At 42.9% G+C, this 22,173-nt stretch overlaps 1 protein-coding gene across 1 annotated transcript in view; it reads left to right on the forward strand.

The window, feature by feature from the left end:
• The first annotated feature begins 16,083 nt into the window (after positions 1 to 16,083).
• Positions 16,084 to 22,173, forward strand: part of LOC135199624 (transmembrane protein 138-like) — a 36,648-nt gene continuing 30,558 nt past the window's right edge. Inside the window, exons 1-2 of the mRNA XM_064227782.1 lie at positions 16,084 to 16,232; positions 18,806 to 18,950. Coding sequence (XP_064083852.1) covers positions 18,817 to 18,950 — 134 coding nt within the window. The 5' untranslated portion in view covers positions 16,084 to 16,232; positions 18,806 to 18,816. The remainder of the gene's footprint in view (positions 16,233 to 18,805; positions 18,951 to 22,173) is intronic.

A 22,173-nucleotide genomic window follows, 5' to 3' on the forward strand; every position in this document is an offset into this window, starting at 1 on the left:
TCTATGCCAAGTGATCTCTCCATCCTAGACAAAGCCGCATCTCTTCTAATTGAAGAAGGTTAGCCCATAAATTAGCACTGAGGTAAGCCATACATGAAAATGCCTTACCCCCAGACTGCAACAGACTGGCAAGCGAGGAGGCACTCGCCAACCCTTCCAGGGACCTGTCAGAAGCTATCTTGGCAATAACCGCAGACCAGAAGTCCAGCCAAGAAACCGTCTGCAACATGGAGGCCGCCGTAGATTTCAACACAAAAGTTTTAATTTCCTGGAACTTGAATGAATTTAAAGTCTGATGAGCGTCTCCTTTCTCTGAACTAACATAAAGTAAAGCTTCATCTATTTTCTTGTGTTCATCGGTAATTCTAAGGGTGAACTCCGACTTTCTGTATCTGCTATCCACTGTGATACCGAGTACGCTTCTAATTTATTCTTTTCAGGATGACCTTTTTCTAAATTACCGCAAAGGTGTGTAGCCTGTGTTATTACAGCAGCCTGTGCCATTCTAGAATACCTAGGTACTTGCAATGGGTTAGTACTGTTATTATGGTGGACTTTCGCTATGCGATCGTCGTGGGGGAAAATTTGTCTGATTATTTAGTCTCGATCGTCTGTCAGGGGTTGGATGTAGGCTATAATGGTTCGAGTCTGGAGTTCTGCTTCGTTGTAACCTGGTGATAATTTCATGAAAATTTCTATTCATTTCATACTACAGCAGGACTAGATACAATTTTAAAAAATTAGATGCATTGTTGTACTTACATTATCTTCATGTTGGCAGAAGTCTTGCCTATATAATTTTCTTATTCTTACAACTATCGTTTTCTTCCTTCAATCTGGAAAAACATTAACATTAGTACATGCCATTATTCCTTATTCACACCACTGCACCTTGTGAAACTGAATGAAAATATCTTTAAGGTTCTAGTTTTATCACACAACAACAAAGGAAGTAAGAAAATCATTTATCTTACAAATTTACAGCAAAAAAAAAAAAATTCTCAAAAGCTGAGTGTTATGAAAGATTTTTATAAAAATATTACTATTATCATTGCAGTGCGGTGTGAGAAAATTCTATTTTAATTTATCATCAGAAGTTAATCTATTAGGATACTTCAAACTTTTCTTCTTTCTTCTGTTTCTGGTTGCACCGAACACTTCGGCGCTGCCGTTGAATTTTTCTTCCGTGCTGCTGTTGAATTCTCTCTTCCGCGCTGCTGTTGAATTCTTCTTCCACGCTGCCGTTCCTCGGTGCCACCGCGTTGTCACCGTCATTTGGAGAAATCGTAGCGCTATTTGGGGAATTGGGCGCTATCTCGGTCTTAATGATGTTTAGCACTCTTAGGTTGATTGAAGAATTCAGTCAATGGTTTGCCATGAAGCTCCTATAACTTCTTGCATTGTCCGTTACAACACATTGTCGAGTCGATATGGCTTAGGAATGCGGAAATCTGGTTATGTATTCTTCGGAGAATCTCACTGCGTTTCGTCGCTCTCGATTTCGTTCACCCTCTCAGCTGTTATGAAGTTTTGTCATGTCTACGTTGACAGCGGGTACCCAGTCTCAGAGATCTTTTTCGTTATGCTTTGACCAATTTTTCCTTTCTTCGTCCTTCGAGTTATTGAACTCGGTAATTCTTCTTTTTTAACTGTAGAGTTTGTACCTTTGAATTTTTCTGTTATTTGTTAGTTCTTGTTATAGCGCTCAGCGATTAGCGCTCCACTTTTCAGCGATAATTCAATAATTGGTTGTCAGTACTTTTTATTCTCTGTTTAATTTTCCAATGTGCTTGTGTGTGTGTGTATTTCATCACTATATGCGTTGGTGTTTGCACTTTAGAATCCACAACTGCTGAGAACCATTATAATGTTTGTTTTATTCTCTTTTCCTTTTCTCTTTGTTATTATTCAGTCTTTTCTTTGGTAGCCTTGGTTTGTATTTGTTTCTCTTGAAGTTGTTATATGGGGGTAATCTTTCTCTATATTGCTTTGTTGTTGAGTTTTTCTTTTCTTAGGAACTTATTGTTATATACTGAGATTACTTACGGTCTGGACGTCTTGCAGATTCTGAAATTAGATTAATTCAATTCTTTTCATTTATCCAGTCTCTCAGGAGGTTTTGGCATGGATACTTATAATTGGATTCTGGGCAAGTTAAACACCACTTTGTTTATCTTACTTATTATCATAACACACACAATTCACTGTCTTATCACACACACAATGTTCACAGGGTACAGAGGTTCAACTGACACAATGTTGCGTCCAGTGGTTAGTTCCTAACTGTTCTTTTCTGAGATTTCAAGTGAAGTCTCAACCTATTCTTTCTATTTGGGCTCCTATTTTCTACTGGGATACACCCTACTTTTCCATGAGTGGTTTTTCCAACTTCCGGTGCCACCCTTGTACGAATCTTACTGGTTGCCGTAATCTATCGTAACCACCCACTGTATGTGTCAAAGTTCAGATTTTCCACTTAAATCATCACCTAAAAGTTTTGGCGAAGGTGCTGGGTTTTATTGCTCTCTCTTTTTAAACAACTACGACTGCAATCTGTTTCTACCACTCTTTCTACCTTTCCTTCGCCTTCATCTACCATAATTCTACTAGTACATTTCCTAGCTAATTTTCCCTACATAAGTTTTCTTCTGTCTTAATGCTTTACACTGAGGCATCTTGCAGAGACAAGGACGGAGCCACCGACCTCACCTGCTCCAAAGTCAATCCTGGCTTCAGGCGAATGACATCTGGGTCAAGATGGCGCGACATCAAGAATGCAGAGCTCGTAGCATAGTACTTCCTATGTCTTGCGAGAGGGTTGGGGTTGTAGCTTGGTAGAGCCCCTAGAGTGAAGCGAACCATCCCGGTCCGAAAAAGAGGCTTTAACCTTATGCAAGACCAACTGAACGTGCCCCGACAAAGAAAGTTGAAGAGATGATTTGGGATCCTGTGTAGCTCCCACCAAGGTTTCCAAGCAAGAAGGAGTGTAAGACGACCGAGCCTGAGTCCTACTTTCCAAATTGTTAAACCCACGAATGAGATAAAAAACTTACGAAAAGGAAGACAAAAACTCTTGCGTGTCTCCCTCCTCCTGCTCCGGCAACGGAGATCGACGACGAGAAGAATGTGTAGGCTCCTCTAAGGCACCTTCCCCACTAAAATTATTGGAAGAGTCGGCAGACAAACAGCCCGAAACCCCAACTAACCTGTCCGGGCTGGGTCCATGCGTCGGTTTCCGAAACCAACCCAACATAACACTAGGAACATTAGGCTACTTACCCCAACAGATGACTCATTAACATGTCCGTGAATGGTCATGGGCGTGGCAGATGTACAAACGTGAAAACACTCGAGATCGAAGGTGAATCCCTTATAGTCGAATTCTTGGAAGCACCAGTGAGAGAGGCAGGCAAACACTCCTGCTGCACCAACTCCGCGCTCACTACCTTCGACCTCTTGACAGGCGCCTTGAAATCTTTACAGCAACGAATAGGCCTTGGAGAAGAAGGAGCGCTTGCATCATGTGCATGGGCAGGGGAGGATGCAACATGCTCATGATGTGCATGGACGGGGGAGGTTGCAACACGCTCGCAATGCGCACGGATGGGGGAGGTTGTAACACGCCCGTGATTCGAAGCAGAGGACTAAGCAGCCCCTGTAGATTGCACAAGGGAAGGTACACTAACACTCCCCAAAACGCCAACACTCTCAAGAACACATCTGCGTTGTTCCTCCCTCATAGGCGAAGAAAAATCAAAAAGTCCTTAGCCTTCCAACTCTTGATACGCCGACGTGGCGTAGAGGGGAAGAGGGAGAGGAAGACAGCACTGGTTTCTTATGCGAACTCTTTGCAGGAGGTGGGGACAAAGCAACACATTTCCTACCAGTCCTCCCAACCTATAAGGCAGCCAACTTCACACCCAAAACATAGTCCAACCTCTGAAGCACTGCCTGGCATATAACCTCAGACTGATGTGCCAGAGAAGGCTCCGATAACATGGAAGGGAGATGTAGTGAACTGGGCGGCAGGGATGACGTCACAGCTGAGAGAGGCGGAGCAGAGGAGACGACTGGGAGTGACATCATCGATGGGAGTGATGTCACAAGTGGTGGTGACATCACGGCTTCCCCTCCGTGCGAAGGGGAATCAGACGCTACTGCCGGAGGAATACACAAAGACGGATCCCGTGACATCATCAATGGGGCTGACGCCACGGTGTCTTTCCGACTCGAAGAAGCGGCAGCAGTCACTGGCGGAGCAATACAAGATGGCCAAATACAAGATGGCCGACCTCGGCTACCCACGAAGTCGAGGCCGGGAGGAGGGGAGAAGCAAGCCTCCATAAAGTGCGCTAGCAACCCCTCCAAGGACGGGGGGGCCCCTAGCCTGAGCGTCTTCCAAATCGCCGCCATCTTGGACGCGTCCGACTCTGGAATAAATAAAAATGATGAAAAAGCCTCCCCCTTCCCAGGAATCAAATTAACTCCTGAAAAAGAAGGGGTGACATTACAAACATCAGCCTGGTGGCCTTCCAATACTTCCAGCGACGAATCAATGGAAGAAAAGGAAGGAGACACAGGAACAACGCTATTATGGGGGTTGAATACTGCAGGAGATGAAGCATCAGGAAGAGGCAAAAAACTTTCCCAAGAAGGAAGAGTCGAAACCCTCCAATGTTCTCTCCTGCTATAAAACGACTTCCACTGCTCCTTAGACCATGCCCAGCATTCCGTGCAAGGATTCGTTATAGTACAAAAATTAGAATGGCACCTACTGCGCATGATGTGGTCAGTCGCTGCCAAAGCCAAAAAATGGGAACATGGAAAACCTGGAATTCCGGGGCAAACATGTTGACGAGGCCAAGAAGGAGCAGAAGAAGCAATAATATCAGCCAAACACACAACACTAAACAAGCGAAACGGGCAATGAACCGGGAAAAGGCCAAGAGAGGTTAACACGACTCACACCCAGGCGGTCAAGAAAAGACTGATGCACTGGCGTAGGTACGTCGTTCTTGACCACTCTTCACCCGAGCTACGGTTTTAGGACAGTTGCGTACTGGACATTTGCGTCTGAGACATTTGCGTACCTCCAGTATTATTTTGACGTTACCTTATTTTCTCTCTCTCTCTCTCTCTCTTCTCTCTCTCTCTCTCTCTCTCTCTCTCTCAATTACACCTTACCTTCATTCTAAACAAGCTGAAAGGTAGTTACCATAAATAATAATACGTAATAACAATCTTTCCTAAAGCAAAAGGGTTGTTACTATGAATTAAACACAAGAGTTGCTTGGTAAACAAGCTGAAAGATAGGTACCATAAAAAAAGCAATTCCAGTTCTCCCCATCGGTGTTTACCACAAACATTATTGGAATTAGGTTTTCATACATTATTTCTTATTTCGGAAATCATGGCTAAGTTCCGGAAATCTAACACTGGTGGAAAAATATTTGTAAACGAGGAAAATTACAGCTACCACTATCATAAGAAAAACTCTGATGAAACAAAAACATACTGGAGGTGTGTAGTGCGATCTTGTAAAGAAAGAATTCTACAGTGAACGATGCAGTTACGGCACGCCACAATGAGCATTGTCATGGCTCTTCAGCTGCAGAAGTCAGAGCACAAGAAGCTTTGTCCCATTTGAAAACTTCTTCAATGTCAACATATGAACCATCAAGAAGTCTTATCGGAGAAACGATCGCTAAAGAAGATGAGTAATTCCATTTCAAAACTGCCATGTCTTTCATCAATGGAAAGAAATATACATTGATGGAAACAAAAGGCACACAATGCACCCCAAATCCCACGGCAAATAAATAATTTTGAGATTCCGGAATCCTACTGTTTTCTCGCGACTGGGGAAAAGTTCCTAGCGTTTGATTCTAACATAGATGACAAGAGCAGAATACTGATCTTTGCAACTGATAACGGCTTAGAAGATTTAGCAAATTCTCCTAACTGGGCAGCAGATGGCACTTTTAAAGTCAGTCCATCAATATTTTATCAACTATATTGTATCCATACGCAAGAGGATACATTTAGTATTCCCAGAGTTTTTGCCCTCCTCCCGGGAAAGACAAAAGAAATATATATTCGTCTTTTCACATATTTATTGCAACTTAAACCGCAACTTAATCCAAAATCTCTATTAACTGACTTTGAGATTGGAGCTCAGAAAGGTTTTATTGAAAAGTTTCAAGAAGCATCAATAAGTTCATGTCTCTTTCACTTATCTAAGTCTATTTTTTTAAAAAATCTGTGACCTAGGATTCAGACAACGATACAAAGATGAAGCATTCAATTTAAAAATCAGATGTTTTTCTGCATTGTCATTTCTTCCTTTAACTGATGTCATTGAAGGTTTCATTGACTTATCTGACGATACTGATTTACCATCAAAATTTATCGCATATTTTGAGATGACTTACATTGGCCAAGTAAGAGGAAGAGGAATAAGGATGGAACCAGTTTTTGCTATACTGTCATGGAATGTTCGAGAAAGAGTTATTAACCAGTTGCCTAGATCTAATAACAGTTTAGAGGGATTGCACAATGCCTTGCAATATTCTTTATCCTGTCAACACCCCTCTATTTGGAAGTTAATAGAAACATTGAAAAAGGAGGAGGCCATTGCAGTAAAGAAAAAAGCGACTTTCAATGAGGAATTCTTGCACGGCAAAAAAACAAAACTGCTAATGAGAGAATCCGGGCATTATTGGATAAATATTCTCCTGAAGACAAGATCAAGTTTTTGAAGGGGATAGCTCACAGTATTTATACATTTTGAATTATTATTTAAACTTGAAATTTAATTTTTTTAACCTTTAATTATTATTACTTTTTGTTAAATTTGTAATATCTTTTTTTAAAACCTAAATAAATAAATTTGCAATTCCAACAAATCTATTTCATTTAACCTTTTAATATTAGATGTGATTACTACCTTTGCTTTTTTATATGTAGAGTAATAATCTTTGAAAAAATTCATGGTACGCAAATGTCCAGGTACACAAATGTCCAGGTACGCAACTGTCCAGGACGCAAATGTCCGGGACGCAAATGTCCAGTAAACAACTGTCCAGCCACCCCGAGCTACACATGCGTTGCCAGATAGCACACGATTCCTTGCTTTCATCTGCTTTTTAACCAGATCCAGCTAGGTGCTAGAAATTATCCTATTGTTAAGACCGAAGGTTTGTTCGTGTATGAACAAAATAATAATAATCAGAATTATAATTATTAATATTATTAATTATGGTATTACTTCATTATTATAATAATTACACATGTGCATACACATATTCATACAAATATTATAGCTAGCCCTAGTGTGTACCTTTGTCAGTAGAATATGTAGCAAGCTTATATATTACATATACATATACAGGCAGTCCCCGATTATCGACGGGGGTTCCATTCTCAGGGGTGTGCTGATAAGCGAAAACAGCCTTTAACCGAAACTCGGCGATTTATGGCACCATAACGGTGTCGATAACCAGTTATCAGTGCCATAAGCACCCTTATGGCACCTCTGTTAGGTATCTCATAGTGCCATAACTCTATTATTGGTGCCTTATGGCAACATAAGGCGCCAATAACCTGAACTCGGCCCCTTATGGCGCCATAAATCACCGATTTTATGGCACTAGACAGGCGCCATAAAACCGGATCGCCAATAACCGGGGACTGCCTCTATAATTACCTACGACTGTGGAGTTGGTGTGCTGTCAAAGTCCAGGATATATCATTAGTGCCACACTAAGCAATAAAGGTTGAGAACCTATGTTATAACTGGTGAAGATGAAAGTGAACTATAAGAGAGAGCAAAACACAAGACTTGTGTTATCAATACTGCTCTGAAATCCATGCCCTCCAGAATCCAATTAACAATGCCATGAATTATTCTCCCTGGGGTGGTGTCAGGACAGGCCAAAGCCATCTCCATTTCTATTCATCACTATCTCATTTGCATATGGGATTTCAGTAATTTCCCACACAGTACCACTTCTCACTTTATCCTGTCATATAACTCTGAATCTTTTTCTCATGCAGGCAAAATACTTTAGATACATAGGCACAATTTCATTGTCAAACCATAAATGATATTGTTAAACTACAATAAAGTTTTGTACATACTTACCTGGCAGATATATACTTAGCTATAGTCTCCGACGTTCCCGACAGAATTTCAAATCTCGCGGCACACGCGACAGGTAGGTCAGGTGGTCTACCTTACCCGCCACTGGGTGGCGGGTGTACGAACCAATCCCCCTTGTTTGTCAGATTTTTCTCTTCCACCTGTCTCCTGAGGGGAGGCTGGGTGGGCCATTAATCGTATATATCTGCCAGGTAAGTATGTACAAAACTTTATTGTAGTTTAACAATATCATTTTTGTACATGAACTTCCTTGTCAGATATATACTTAGCTGATTGGCACCCTTGATGGAGGGTAAGAGACAGCTAAATAATACAGGTAAGACGGGAAACAACTAATGTTGTAGGATATAAAAACCTTGGTTCTCACCTTTTCAGGATGAAGACTTCATAGATACTGTCTCTGAGTCTGCATTGCCTGGAGAGCTACAGCTAGGACGTGACCTGTTGCTGAAAGACTCTCGGATCTACCACTGGGATATGTGATCCCCTATTGTGGTAGAATCCAAGTCGGATCCTGTTAAAGGGACCTTGTCCGCTTACATAACAGATCCTTACCACTACCTCTGCAAGGAGCCAAAACCCACCAGACCACCTAACCAAAATACAAAGGGTTAATATTACGACAAAAAGAGGTGCCTCCTGCAACCTCTTTCAGACAACCAAAGACAAATACAAAATATAGGGTAACATATAAAAAATTTACACAGGATAAGTTTCAGCTCCCGGCCCCAGCACCGAATCCGCCGATACGAAAGGGCCCGAGGCGAAGCATTTCTCATACGTGATTTTTACATCACGTAGGTAGTGGTTTGCGAAAACCGATTGGCATCTCCAAAAAGTCGCCTCCATCAAGTTCCGCACAGACATATTTTTTCTGAATGCAAGCGAAGTTGCAATGGCTCTCACCTCGTGAGCTTTCACTTTCAGTAGTCTAAAATGCTCTTCCTTACAGGCAACATGTGCCTCTGTAATAAGACTTCTCAGGAAGAAGGAAAGAGCATTCTTCGACATGGGCCGAGTGGGGTCCTTTACGGAGCACCAGAGCACATCTTGATTAGCCTTAAGTTGTTCCTTCCTCTTTAAGGTAATACTTCATAATCCTCATAAGGCAAAGAGTTCTTTCAGGCTCTTCCCCTACCAGAAAAGATAAACCACGAACTTCAAACCCTGGAAGAAACGAACACACCATAGAATCTTCCTTAAACCCGACATTGCCCTCAATAGCTTGTAGCTCACTCACCCTCTTAGCTGTAGCTAGGGCCAAAAGGAAGAGAGCCTTCTTCGTCAGGTCCTTGAAAGAGGCTGAGCCAGGAGGTTCGAATCTAGATGATCCAAGGAATTGTAGAACTACGTCTAGATTCCAGTTCGGTACAACATGAGGACGCTTAATGGTTTCAAATGATCATGCAGGTCCTTATCATCGGAGATATTTAAGCCTCTATGCCGAAATACCGCCGCCAACATACTGCGGTATCCCTTAATAGTTGACACAACCAGATGACACTCTTCTTTGAGGAAAATTAGGAAATCCGCAATTTGGGTCACAGAGGTACTGGAAGAGGAAATGTTCTTCCTTTTGCACCAACGTCTGAAGACATCCCACTTTGACTGGTATACACGCAAGGTGGAAGGTCTCCTTGCTCTTGCAATTGCTTTAGCAGCTGTTGCTGAAAACCTTTCGCTCTGACCAGACTTTGGACAGTCTGAAGCCAGTCAGACTGAGAGCGAGGAGATTTTGTGGTAACCTGTCGAAGTGGGGGGTTGGTCTGGAGTAGCTCGCCTCCTTAGCGGGAGCGATCTTGGAAGGTCCACTAACCATTCCAGTACCTCTGTGAACCATTCTTGGGCCGGCCAAAAGGGAGCGATTAAGATCATTCTCGTTGAATCGGACTCTACGAATTTCTTGATGGTTAGCCCCAGGATTTTGAAGGGGGGAAACGCGTAGACGTCGAGTCCGCTCCAGTCTAGAAGAAGAGCATCTATTGCTAATGCCTCTGGATCCGATATTGGAGAGCAGTAAGGATCCAGTCTCTTGTTCTTCGACATGGCAAAGAGGTCTATGTGTGGCCTGCCCCATAACTTCCACAGGCTCTGGCATACATCCAAATGAAGGGTCCACTCTGTGGGAAGGACCTGATCTTTCCTGCTGAGGAGATCTGCTCTTACATTCCTTTCTCCCTGCACGAACCTGGTGAGAAGCTTGATTCCCCTTTCTTCTGCCCACAGAAGAAGGTCTCTTGCTGTCTCGTACAGGGAGAAGGAATGCGTCCCCCCTGTTTTTCCTGATATATGCCAGAGCTGTAGTGTTGTCCGCGTTGACCTGCACTACCGATCTTCTGACTTTGGGCTCGAAAGCTTTCAGAGCCAACCACACAGCCATCAACTCCTTTCTGTCGATGTGCCAGGCTACTTGGTCCCCCACCCAGGTACCTAACACTTCGCTGGTCCCAGAGTCGGCCCCCACCCCCCGTGTCCGACGCGTCGGAGAACAACACCAGGTTGGGGGTCTGGGATTGAAGAGACAGTCCCTTCGCAAAGAGGTTGGGATCTGTCCACCATAAGAGATGTTTCTTGACGTCCTGGGATAACGACAGGGAGAACGTCAAATCCTGAGAACGACGACTCCAATTCCGATGAAGAAAGAATTGGAGCGGTCTCAGGTGCAACCTTCCTAGGGAAACAAATTGCTCCAGCGAGGAGAGCGTCCCCAGCAGACTCATCCACCCTCACTGTGCATACTTCTTTCCCTAAGAAGGTTGTTACTCTCTCGAATCCTCGGGCTATCCTTTCCTGAGAGGGAAAAGCCCGAAAACTCAGAGTGTTCATCTGTATCTCGAGATACACACACTCTTGTTCGGGAATTAGTGACGACTTCTTGAAATTGACGAGAGTCCCAACGCCTTCGTCAAATTCTAGTGTTACTTGTAAGTCCTTCAAACAACGATCTTCTGAATTGGCCCTTATCAGCCAATCGTCGAGGTACATGGATATCCTCACCCCTTTCAAATGAAGCCATTGAGCTACATTTCTCAAGATCCCCGTGAACACTTGAGGGGCCGTCAAGAGGCCTAAACACAGAGCCCTGAACTGAAAAATTTTCCCCCCCATCATGAATCTGAGAAACTTCCTCGAGGAAGGATGGATCGGTACGTGGAAGTAAGCGTCCTGTAAACCCAAGGAAACCATCCAGTCCCCTGGACGAAGTGCTGCCAGCACTGATGAAGGTGTTTCCATCGTGAACTTCTTCTTTTCTACGAAGAAGTTCAGGGCGCTTACATCCAACACCGGTCTCCATCCCCCTGAGGACTTCGGAACTAGGAAAAGGCGGTTGTAGAAGCCCGAAGAACGATGGTCTGTCACTAGTTCGATAGCCCCCTTCTCCAGTATCTGATCTACTGCTAGATGGAGAGCTTGATTCATGATGGGGCCTCTGTACCTGGCCGTCAGCTCCCTTGGGGTGGTCGTCAAGGGAGGTCTTGCGACGAAAGGGATGAGGTAACCTCTCCTCAAAATTGAAAGGGTCCAAGGATCCGCCCCTTTCTGGGCCCAGACTTCTGCAAACTCTAAGAGTCTGGCGCTCACTGTTGTTTGAAGGACTTGCAAGTTATTTGGGGGCTTTAACTGACTTGGCGAAAGTCTTACCCCTTCTTGAAGGTCTACGACCTCTAAACGTAGAGGTTCTTGAGGAAGAAGCCCCTCGAAAGGGTTCTCGAACACTTGACTTTTCCTTCTTAGCCTTGGTAGGGAAGGAAGGGCAAGGTTTTCTTGCTGACTGTGCCAAAAGGTCCTGGGTGGCTTTAGCCGAAAGCGATCTCGAAATGTCCTGCACTAGATGTTTAGGGAACAACTGAGCGGACAGAGGAGCAAACAGCAAAGAACACCTCTGGGCGTGGGAGACAGACTTCGTTAAGAAGGAACAATAAACGGACCTCTTCTTCACGATCCCGGCCCCATACAGGGAGGTGATTTCACTCGCTCCGTCTCTTACCGACTTGTCCATACAAGACAAAACACACATGAGATCTTCTGGAGAAAAGGACTCTGGCACTTCAATTTTCTTGGCTAGGACTCCCAACGACCAATCAAGGAAGTTAAATACCTCCAGCACTCTGAACATGCCTTTCAGCATGTGATCTACTTCATTCATTGCCCAAGTCGTTTTTGCAGAGTTAAGGGCAGCTCTCCTCGTCGAATCTACCAGCGCCGAAAAATCCGAATCAGCCGAAGACGGTAGACCCAATCCTAAGGACTCTCCTGTTTCGTACCAGAAACCAGCGCGTCCTGATAACTTCGAAGGAGGAAAAGCGAACATCGTTTTCCCCGCTTCTTCTTTGGAAGCCATCCAGGAACCAAAACTCCTCATTGCCTTCTTCATTGAAAGAGTTGGCTTCATCCTCACACAAGAAGAACTCTTTGCTGTCTTCGCCGTTGAAAAAAGTGAGTGAGGAGATGGAGGAGCCGTAGGAGTAAGGGAATCCCCAAAAACTTGCAAAAGTAGCCCTGTAAGCTTCTTGTAAGAAGACACAGCAGCAGAAGTGTTCGGTTCCTCATCCGAACCTTCTAGGACGTCTTGTCGAGGCGAGCGCGGAAGATCCTTAGGTGACGAAGGGATCCTAGTAGGAGTTGAGCGAGAGGTTGGAGAGCGCCTTCTCGTAGAAGAGTTCACATCCACTGGAGAACGATGAGAAGATCTGGGTTGTCTACAATGAGACTCCCTCTTCGAGGTAGACGGAATCTCAGCAGAAGGAGAGGCAGGGCTCCTACCCCGAGAATCCTTGGATACATCCACAGGGCACTTACGAGGAGGCGGGCGCCTACCAAACTCTGTGCGCCTATCCTGAGGCGAGCGGCTGCCAGGAGAAGAGCGCCTATCGGGAACAGAGCGCTTGCGCGGCTCTCTATTCTTGTCCAGTTGAGTACGATCAAAGGAAGTTCGACTGGAAGGCGAAATGCGCCTACTAGGAGAAGGCTGCTTGCGAGACTCTTGACCTCTAACAAGAGGATAACATTCAGGAGAAGGGCGCTTCAAAGCTAACGAGCGCCTACCTGGAGAAGGGCGCTTGCGAGGTTCCTGGTGCCTACCAGAGACGAACGGTCAGGAGTAGTGCATCTAGAAGAGGGAGAGCGCCTACACGGAGAAGGGCGCTTGAAAGACTCTTGTTGTCTGCCCCGAGGAGAATAATCAGGAGTAGGACGCCTTAAAGAAGACGAGCGCCTACTAGGAGATCGACGTGCAGTAGGCTCTTGGCGCCTACCTTGCGGGGAGCGGCTAACAGCAGGACGTCTATCAGGCGCACGACTCCTACCAGACTCTTGACGCCTGTAAGGAGAGAAGTCACGATCCGACACTCGAGGAGAGCAACATCTGGAAAAAGAACGCCTACTTGTATAAGGGCGCCTTCTAGTTCTTGAGGCTGCTGAGGAGAAGTCCCACGCGAGGGAGTCGAAGAAATAGCGTGATGTGCAGGCGCAGTGCGCTTACCGGAAGCAGGAATCCAATCTGGAGAAAAAACTTCTTTCTCCATAGAGCGTCCGACCGATGTTAGGCGCCTTGAAGTCGAAAGAGAGCCAGGAGAGCGAGGGCACTCATGTGAGCCCCTACCTTCATACGAAAACTCCCCATATGAAGGAGACCGCCTAAAAAGAGGAGAACGATCCTCTGAAGAGCGGCGCCTAGATCTCTTGATCGGAAGAGAAACGTCCTTCTTCCTATGTGATCTAAATGCTAGAGAATCTGCCAGCGCCGTGATCTGAGCTTGAAGTCCCGCGAGTACTCTAGTAGGAGAATCTTGTAGTTCTTCCTCGGAAGCAGGCGCAGAACGAGGAGCGCGAGAAGAAGAACGATCGCAGGATATCTTGGGTTTCTTTGCCTCCACCGACGATTCTTCCGGGAAAACCTCCGGACTAGAAGCCAAAGGACTGCAGGGAGCCTTCCAAGCCCTCTTCAACGGGCGCGACGCATCCGGGGAGTTCCAACCTCTCTTCGGAGAGGGAGACAACGAAGAGGAGAAGCATTGGCGTAGGAGCTCCTTCTTGTAGCGATCCGAGGCAGCCTGGGAGCGTACTTCAGGATCTGCCGAGGGGACGCCTGACCGGTGGCTCCCTAGCCCTCTTGCGGCTTTCGACTTTCCTACTCCACTGGAACTGGGAGTCTGGAAGAGGTCTAGGCCTAGAGGCACTAAGGAGCCGGTCAGACGCACCCTCCACAACACTGGGGACACTGCACTGATCACTAACACTCTCCTTACCTTCCAACTGACGAATCTTCTGATCCATAGATAGAATCGTGGCTCTTAGAGCCGCCGCCTCCGAAGACAAATCTTCGGCTTCGGTGCGGGGAGCAGGGGCTGCAACTTGGAGAGAAGGTTCTACTTCTACATTAGTCATAGGATCCACATCCAACTCACTCATTCTAGACCTACTAGAACTTCTAGAGGAAGCCTTACGTACTCTATCACGTTCCAACTTCCTAACATAAGAAGAGAGAGCCTTATATTCTTCTTCATTCAATACCTTACATTCACTACAAGGGTTAGCAAAAGAACATTCATTCCCCCTGCATTTCATGCAAACCGTGTGAGGGTCCACCGAAGCTTTCGGCAACCTCACCTTACATCCTTCATTCACGCAAACCCTAAACAAAACAGAAGTTTTAACTACTGAATCTAGGTCAGACATTGTTAAAGAAAATCAAAATCAAAACGGTCCACAATTAGCGTATGCCAAGCCAAACAAAGCGAATACGTCACCAAAAGAAGTCCAAATTAACTCCAGGCAAGCGAGAATCGAAAAACTATCGAGAGGAACCGACAACAGTTGTTATCGTTCCCGCGACAGAGAAAAATCTGACAAGCAAGGGGGATTGGTTCGTACACCCGCCACCCAGCGGCAGGTAAGGTAGACCACCTGACCTACCTGTCGCGTGTGCCGCGAGATTTGAAATTCTGTCGGGAACATCGGAGACTATAGCTAAGTATATATCTGACAGGGAAGTTCATGTACAAAATTTATATGTATGGCAGTATAGACTTCAGTGATAGCAAGTCCTTCATAAAGTAAATAAAGTAAATACCTACCGCATACAAATATGGAAACATTTAAATGCCTGTACATAACCAAGACTAGACTCCTGTATCACTCTCTGACAGTCTCCAAAATTATTTAAGGAAAAAGTTACAAGGATTAGTCAACAGTGTACCTGCATTAATAACAAACCCCCTATGGGATAGGATCTCAATCATCCTACGCTTCACTGGTTATTCACTAATGCATGGATCAGTTTTGAATTTTGTTTTTTAATGTGAATTTCGATAAAGCATAAAATCCTAAAAATTGTGAAAGAATTCTTACAGAACGATATCACCAGAAATCATAAATACACTTAGAAGCATAGACAACTGTAATAAAGCATACTCACGTCAAGAAAAGAACCTTATACCAATGACATCCAGACCATTCAGTAGAATTCCTCAAGAAATGAAAAGAGAAAAATTTACATATTCAAGAAGACAAGGTGTCCATTAAAAAACAGCAGACACACAAAACACAATTCATTTAAGAAAACTATCAAAATATTTGTGGCCAGTGTAAGGACAATATGAGAGCTGATAGGAACAATGCTTAAAGACTACAAGTTTTCATTAGACCTTGGATAAAACGAATCCAAAAAGTAAATGAGGATAATGATGACCAATTCTTTTTTTTTTTTTGGGGGGGGGGGAAGAGGAGTTAGGTTTGAAGATGTCTGAGCACCTTCACCAAAAGTTACCATCTTTTTAGCTCCTGATTTTCCAACTACTAAGTTTTTAATTCTATATTTCTCATTCATATATATATTTTTTCTTTAATTTTCATTCTTTATAATAGTTTTCCAAGTAGTTTTTCAACTTTACTTAACTCATGACTCTTACAAATATGGCGGACAACAGGCTAGATATGAAATTGTAGGATGTTTTTCACATATCTATTGTTTTGTTGACATTCCTTTTATAAATCTGACAACTTTGAAACTTTAGTGTTGGCAGTGGGAGTTATGTGTTCTTTTAGGCAATGTTTCAGCTGAAGTATTGAGGTAATTACACATTAAGATTATTTCTTGGCTAAAGACATGAACTGTATAGTTTTCTGACTGCTTATCATATGTTTTATCAGTTTTTGAACTTTAGTATTGCTGGTAACCCACCCCTGCATTCTTCATTTTTTGAATTGCAAGACCTAGTACTACACACCTGGCCTTAAATACCCTTGCATATCATACGCATCTACTTATAGGATAGGCTACTGTGAGGCATAGGGTCGGGGCCCATGCTGGTGACAAAAGCCAGCTTACCCTAGGCTAAAATCAACCAACAACCTCTTTTCACTCACTCTTATCTCTTATTGGTCCTACCCATGAGGGTAGAAGGGCCTAGTCCCGCACCAATTAGCCCATGGTGGACTGCAGTTTGTTGTTGTTTTTTTTTTGGGGGGGGTAAGAGATGATCCTAATAAGTGAAGTTAACAGTGAGTGAAAAATGCCGGGAACAGGATCCACAAATGAAAACAAACCCAACCTTCCCCAGAATGTCAAGTCCTCTAACCTAATTTAGGGTGCCGTGCCCTGACCTGGCTGGGGGGCTTCACCACCCTGGACTACCTAAAGTAACACTAAACATTGGAGATAATGGACTAAGCTTCTGCTGGGAGGTAATGCTGTTCTGCAAACTACCCAAATTAGTCCCGTTGCTCTAGAAATACCCAACCAATGAGAATTGTTAAAAACGATATAGCTACATGAAACAAAGCTCAAGATGTCAAATTATCCTAGCTGGAGAATTATGGACAGGCCTACACTGATGTGTGCATAATTAGCACACTCTGACCCTGATAATAAAAACATAACCTAACTTGGGATGATAGGTCTGAGCATCCCTTTGGACCTTTGATTCCCCTCCCCATACCAGCCTAACCCAGAGTACCCTCAATCACATCACCTAGTGAATTATAAAGGGATGCATGACAATTTAACTCTCTAATTTATGCATCAAGTAACCTAGGGTTTCCTAAACTTAACTCAATATAAGCTATGAATTAGTATTGTTTCCTATAAGGCCTTAACACTAAGTTCAACTTTTGACTCGCAATGAAATTTTGAGAAACATCTAACAAATGTTTCAGAAAATCCCACACAAATGGTAGGTATTGTTCATAAGGCCTCAGATATATATAAGTGGTAAAATCATTGCAACATGTTTTTTAATAAAGTTCTTTCACATTCGCAATTGATCCCTGATCCCCTTAACTGCCAAAAGCAATTAGATTCACTGAACGGCAGCACCAATATGCAGTAAATGTGCCTCGCTGGTGAACTTCTCCGTTCCAGAGGTCCTTTATTCCTCACAACATTGGACTCCTGAACAGTTTCCCAGTGGATGTTGTGCAATTGGAACTTCAGAAGTTCAAGTGAATATACAATGCATTACTAACCTGATACTGTTCTCATTGCATTTTAATACATTTTTATGCATTACGTAATTTATTTTTTTCTTTTCAATAAGCGAGATCTGTTTCTGTATTTCCCTTCACCCTCCTCTTACTTCTTCCTAATGAACACCATATTCTCTGGAAGCTTGAATTTTAAGTTGGCTTATTCCTTATGACTAGATTTCATCTACTGTATAATAATAATACCCTACAACCCAGCCTGACCTAGAGCGCTCAGTCCCCAAAACCAGACCTAACCTAAAACCTACCTGGCTAGTTTTGCCTCGCCAATGGATCCCCACTCACCCTAAATTTGCCTCCTCCTTCTTGCCTTCCCCATCTGAGGATTGGTGGAAGCACAGAAGGCCCTGGAGGCAGATCTCTGCAAAATGCTAAGAAGTCTTGTCACAGCCATCACTTTACCATATTCCATGACCATTCCCTGCTTGTACCCAGTCCCTGGTGTGTTCCAGAACACCTATGGGCATTGTAAAGAGAGGAGGACCAAGTTAGATATACTTCTCATGTTGGCAACTCTCTGGAACCAGGGAAAGAAGTGTGTGTAGTACTTCCTTGGCCAAGTTAATTCCTTAGAGCTAGCTTGGTATATGCTAGGCTGGGCTCATCATCAGTCCCTGAACCATAATGAGCATGGCCTCAATCACGCAGCAGAGTCAGCCTCTGTTCTGAGTATACATGTGTTCATATGTGTTCATCTATGAACTGGTGATAGGGTTCACTCTAAACACTCATCATGTAGTCTACTATGGCTTTTCCCTCTTATTGGTAGAAGGTCCTTCTTTGTCTGCTTTGGATTCTTTTCCCACTGAATCGATGCAAGCAGAGTTGGAGAGGTATTTTTGCAATGCCATCAGAATCAGATACTATAGGCTGAATGACTGCAGGGAATCACCCAGTGTCCCAATTGTCCTTTATTGAGTGCACCTCTCAGGTTTGCCCCACTGTTCTTTTGGCTACCATAGTTCCATTCATGTAGGGCATGATGTCTCACTTGTAAACTACTGCATTACAAATTATAATGAATTCTAATTAATTACGTAGTATGTTAGTGAAGCTGAGGATTCAAAATATTTATGAAACAGCATACAATAAATAAAAATTGGAGTTTATAATGTATACCCAAGAACTCCAAAAATTTAGCTCAATAATCTTGTATTTCAGGTTCATTCAGAATGTCACGGGCCAGTGTGGGTCGGTACAGGTGGTTGAGTGGGACTTCTTTTGGACTGCTACTAGCTGATCTCATCTGTAATTCTCTCTTCCTTCTATTTTATCATGATACATTGATTACTCTCCTGATATACATGTAAGTATCTATGTACTGTATCTCCTTTTTTCATAGTGTACTACAGTCTACTGCATGAACAAATTGATACCATATTCATGTTTCACATATGTATACTTTTTGCCTACACTCAGGACACTGCATTTATGATAGACTACTGTATGAATTTATCATTGTAAAAAGCTAGACAATATTTGCTTTTTTATTTAATACCAAACAAGACAGATTCGGCAGAAGCATTAGTTTATTATGTAAGCGTTCTAGCTAAAGCAATCCCCATCTCTTTCTAAGGTTTTTATATACACCTGCTCTTTTTAGTAAATTGCTTTCTATGTGTTCCTGATGGTCGTTGGATTTGTTCATTTTTCATTTTATACTCTCTCTAGATTTCCTATGATGTCGTATTGTCAAGAGTTCCTCTGCTATGTCAGCATTCTTCACTTAGTTATTTTCCTTACTCGATAGATTTACAGAGTGCATAAACAACACAGCCTCCTTAGTTCCATTATTTGTTTATTTTCACTTTAATTTCTGTTTTGTTTTTCTTATTGGTTTTTGTTTGTTCATCCATTTAGTTTTCTAAGCATTTTCTTTCTTTCCTCTGCTGTGAATCATTACCATTCTTTCTTGAAATGGCCACAGCCATGAGATAGGGAACGGGGACATGGTCACCACTGTTCGCTGGGCTGTTGTTTCTTGAGGCATGGTCACGGCCGTTTACTGGGCTGTCATTCCTTGAGGAACAGTCACGGCTGTGTGCTGAACTGACTTGCTGTGAAGAATGGTTACTGCCAAGAGAGCGAGAGTGTGGATAATCATGATTGGGTGTTGGGCTGTTGTGACAGGAAAGATGGCCACAGCCATGTGACCTAGAGTCATGAACGTGTGAGCAAGAGTGCCACTCGCTATCCCTCCCAGGAGAATGTGAACTTGAAAGTGTGTGATTAAGGTCTCTGTCCTGTGAAAGTTGCTTCACCATCGACTTCTTAACTGGAACATTAACATCCTTCCTACAGACTTGTTGGACATTCGATACCTTTTCTGTGTACCTAGTAGGTTGAGAAACTGGTTTAAGGCAGGAGACACACAGACGTGCATGGATGGCCAAGTAGGTATCAGGAGAAGGAGAAGAGGAGCAATGGTCCAAAGAATGCCTGCAAAACTTATTCCTAGAAGGACAATGAAATCCTTCTTCCTCTAATGTACGACAAGGATGGGCAAAACAGAAGATAAAGAGAAGGACAAAGAAGAGGCAGAAGACAAAGACAAGGAAGGCAATCTATGACGTCTCTTCTTGGCTATCAGAAGCTCAACAAGGCCATACTTCTCGAAAAACACACTTTCAACTCTATCCCTATCAAAAAGAGCCTGGATGAGAGTCAAAGGGAGCAAACTTAAGAGACTTAAGGGAGGATGTCGATGGGCCCTGCTTGGAAGGAGACTGTGATTGCCTCATTCCTTCTGCTAATGCGAGGACTCCACATACAACTTGCAGTAATGGAAAAATAACAAAACTGAACATCTTTAATTTAATACAATCTATTCATAATTATATGAGTAAATATTATAATTTATCAATTCCTATCCCAAGAGAGAAAATACTCCCTTCAAGAAATACCAACAATATCAACTTGTTCTCTATGGAGTATCTGGACTATAAGCCCAATCTATCAGGTGGTTTCACTACCCGACCAGATCTGCGTAAAAGAACTGGTTCTGGTAATATTACATCCCAAAATTAGAATCCGTTGAGGAGTTAGCTTCTGCATGTACAGCTCATCAGTGCTACCCTCAAGACACCTTCCTCTCAACATTATCTTTATATTTACATCACTTGAATTACAAGGTAAAAATAATCCACAAGATTCAGCATACCTATGATCAACAACACACAATCTTCTGAACTAACGGTAAATCTTGGCATCAATTGGTTCCCATGTTTTTTTCCATACTACATTTCCAAAATCCTTAAGTTAAGTTGCACTTTATAATTGCAAATACCCAGAACTTCAGTGATTTTACCTTCTACCCAAGTATTTCCACTACCATAATTTCTTACAAATCTAGTACATTATATTTAGCACATTATATATCTAGTACATTATATTTAGATTTTTCAAATTTACACTAATTTTTCAGTTTTTTCCTTCTTTTCCTGAGGTTTTATACTTTCAATCAATCCTCTGAAATTTCTACCAACATCAATTCAGCTGGAGATTTCCCTGTGGAAGAATGTGCATTTCTTCTGTAATTATGCAAAAACATACACATTCTTGTATTTATATCTCCTTCCCTAAATTCACTGTAACCCTCTTTGAAAGTTTTAACTGGTCTTTCAGCTAAATCATTAGAAGAGGGTTATAAGGAGCAGGCGTAAGCATTTTAAGAGACCGTTCCAAACTTAAACAAAAATTTCCCTTGCATGAGGGGGTCTGGAATCTAACCTCACATAAGCTTGGGGTATTATTATATATGATAATCCTGAGTGTCCCCATGGAAGATTTCTAGATTTACCACTGCTACCCACTAATCCTAATGAGGATCTTAATGCACCCAAGAAACTGAAGTGCACACAATTGAGGCGGACTGTATATGGCAGTGGGAAGGACACAATTGGGGCTGAGTTATGGGAGGTGCTGTGCTGCACTTGAACATAAATCATGACACATTAACAAGTATGCAATCCTTTTAAAACAGTACCAAGTAGCAAGGCATGAGCAGATAGACCAGGGATTTCTTATCATGGTCAGCCAACACTTGAAACCCATGGAGCCACTGGGACTGTTTAACATGTCATGCGACATCACATTGTGCTGACACAATGATACCCGAAGAAAATAGGTTAACTTGGCAAAACAAGGACACCTATATGTTACTAGTACTGGTTTCCAAGATTTTTGTCTTTTGTGATACAAAACTGAAGACGAGGAGTCTGCTCAATATTCTCACATCTGGTTGCTATATCCTATACATATTATTCTTTTCCATGAGTTCTGAGATACGTATTCATTTAAGCAACTAATTTCAAGTTATAGTTTGTAAGAAAATTTTTTTTGTTGAGGTGGTGATTTGGAAAAGCTTTATTTTTCTTTTAGAGTAATTTTTCTGTATGCAATCTTTCAAAAACTAATAATACAGCATAAATAGTAACAAGTCGTGATATTATTAAATATACTCTACTTATGACTAGGAAATCTAATAACCATAAGCCTAATGAGTCCATTAAGTGAACTATCCTTTAGTT

Source organism: Macrobrachium nipponense, chromosome 26 (genome assembly GCF_015104395.2).
Source record: "Macrobrachium nipponense isolate FS-2020 chromosome 26, ASM1510439v2, whole genome shotgun sequence".
Taxonomy (NCBI): Eukaryota; Metazoa; Arthropoda; class Malacostraca; order Decapoda; family Palaemonidae; genus Macrobrachium; species Macrobrachium nipponense.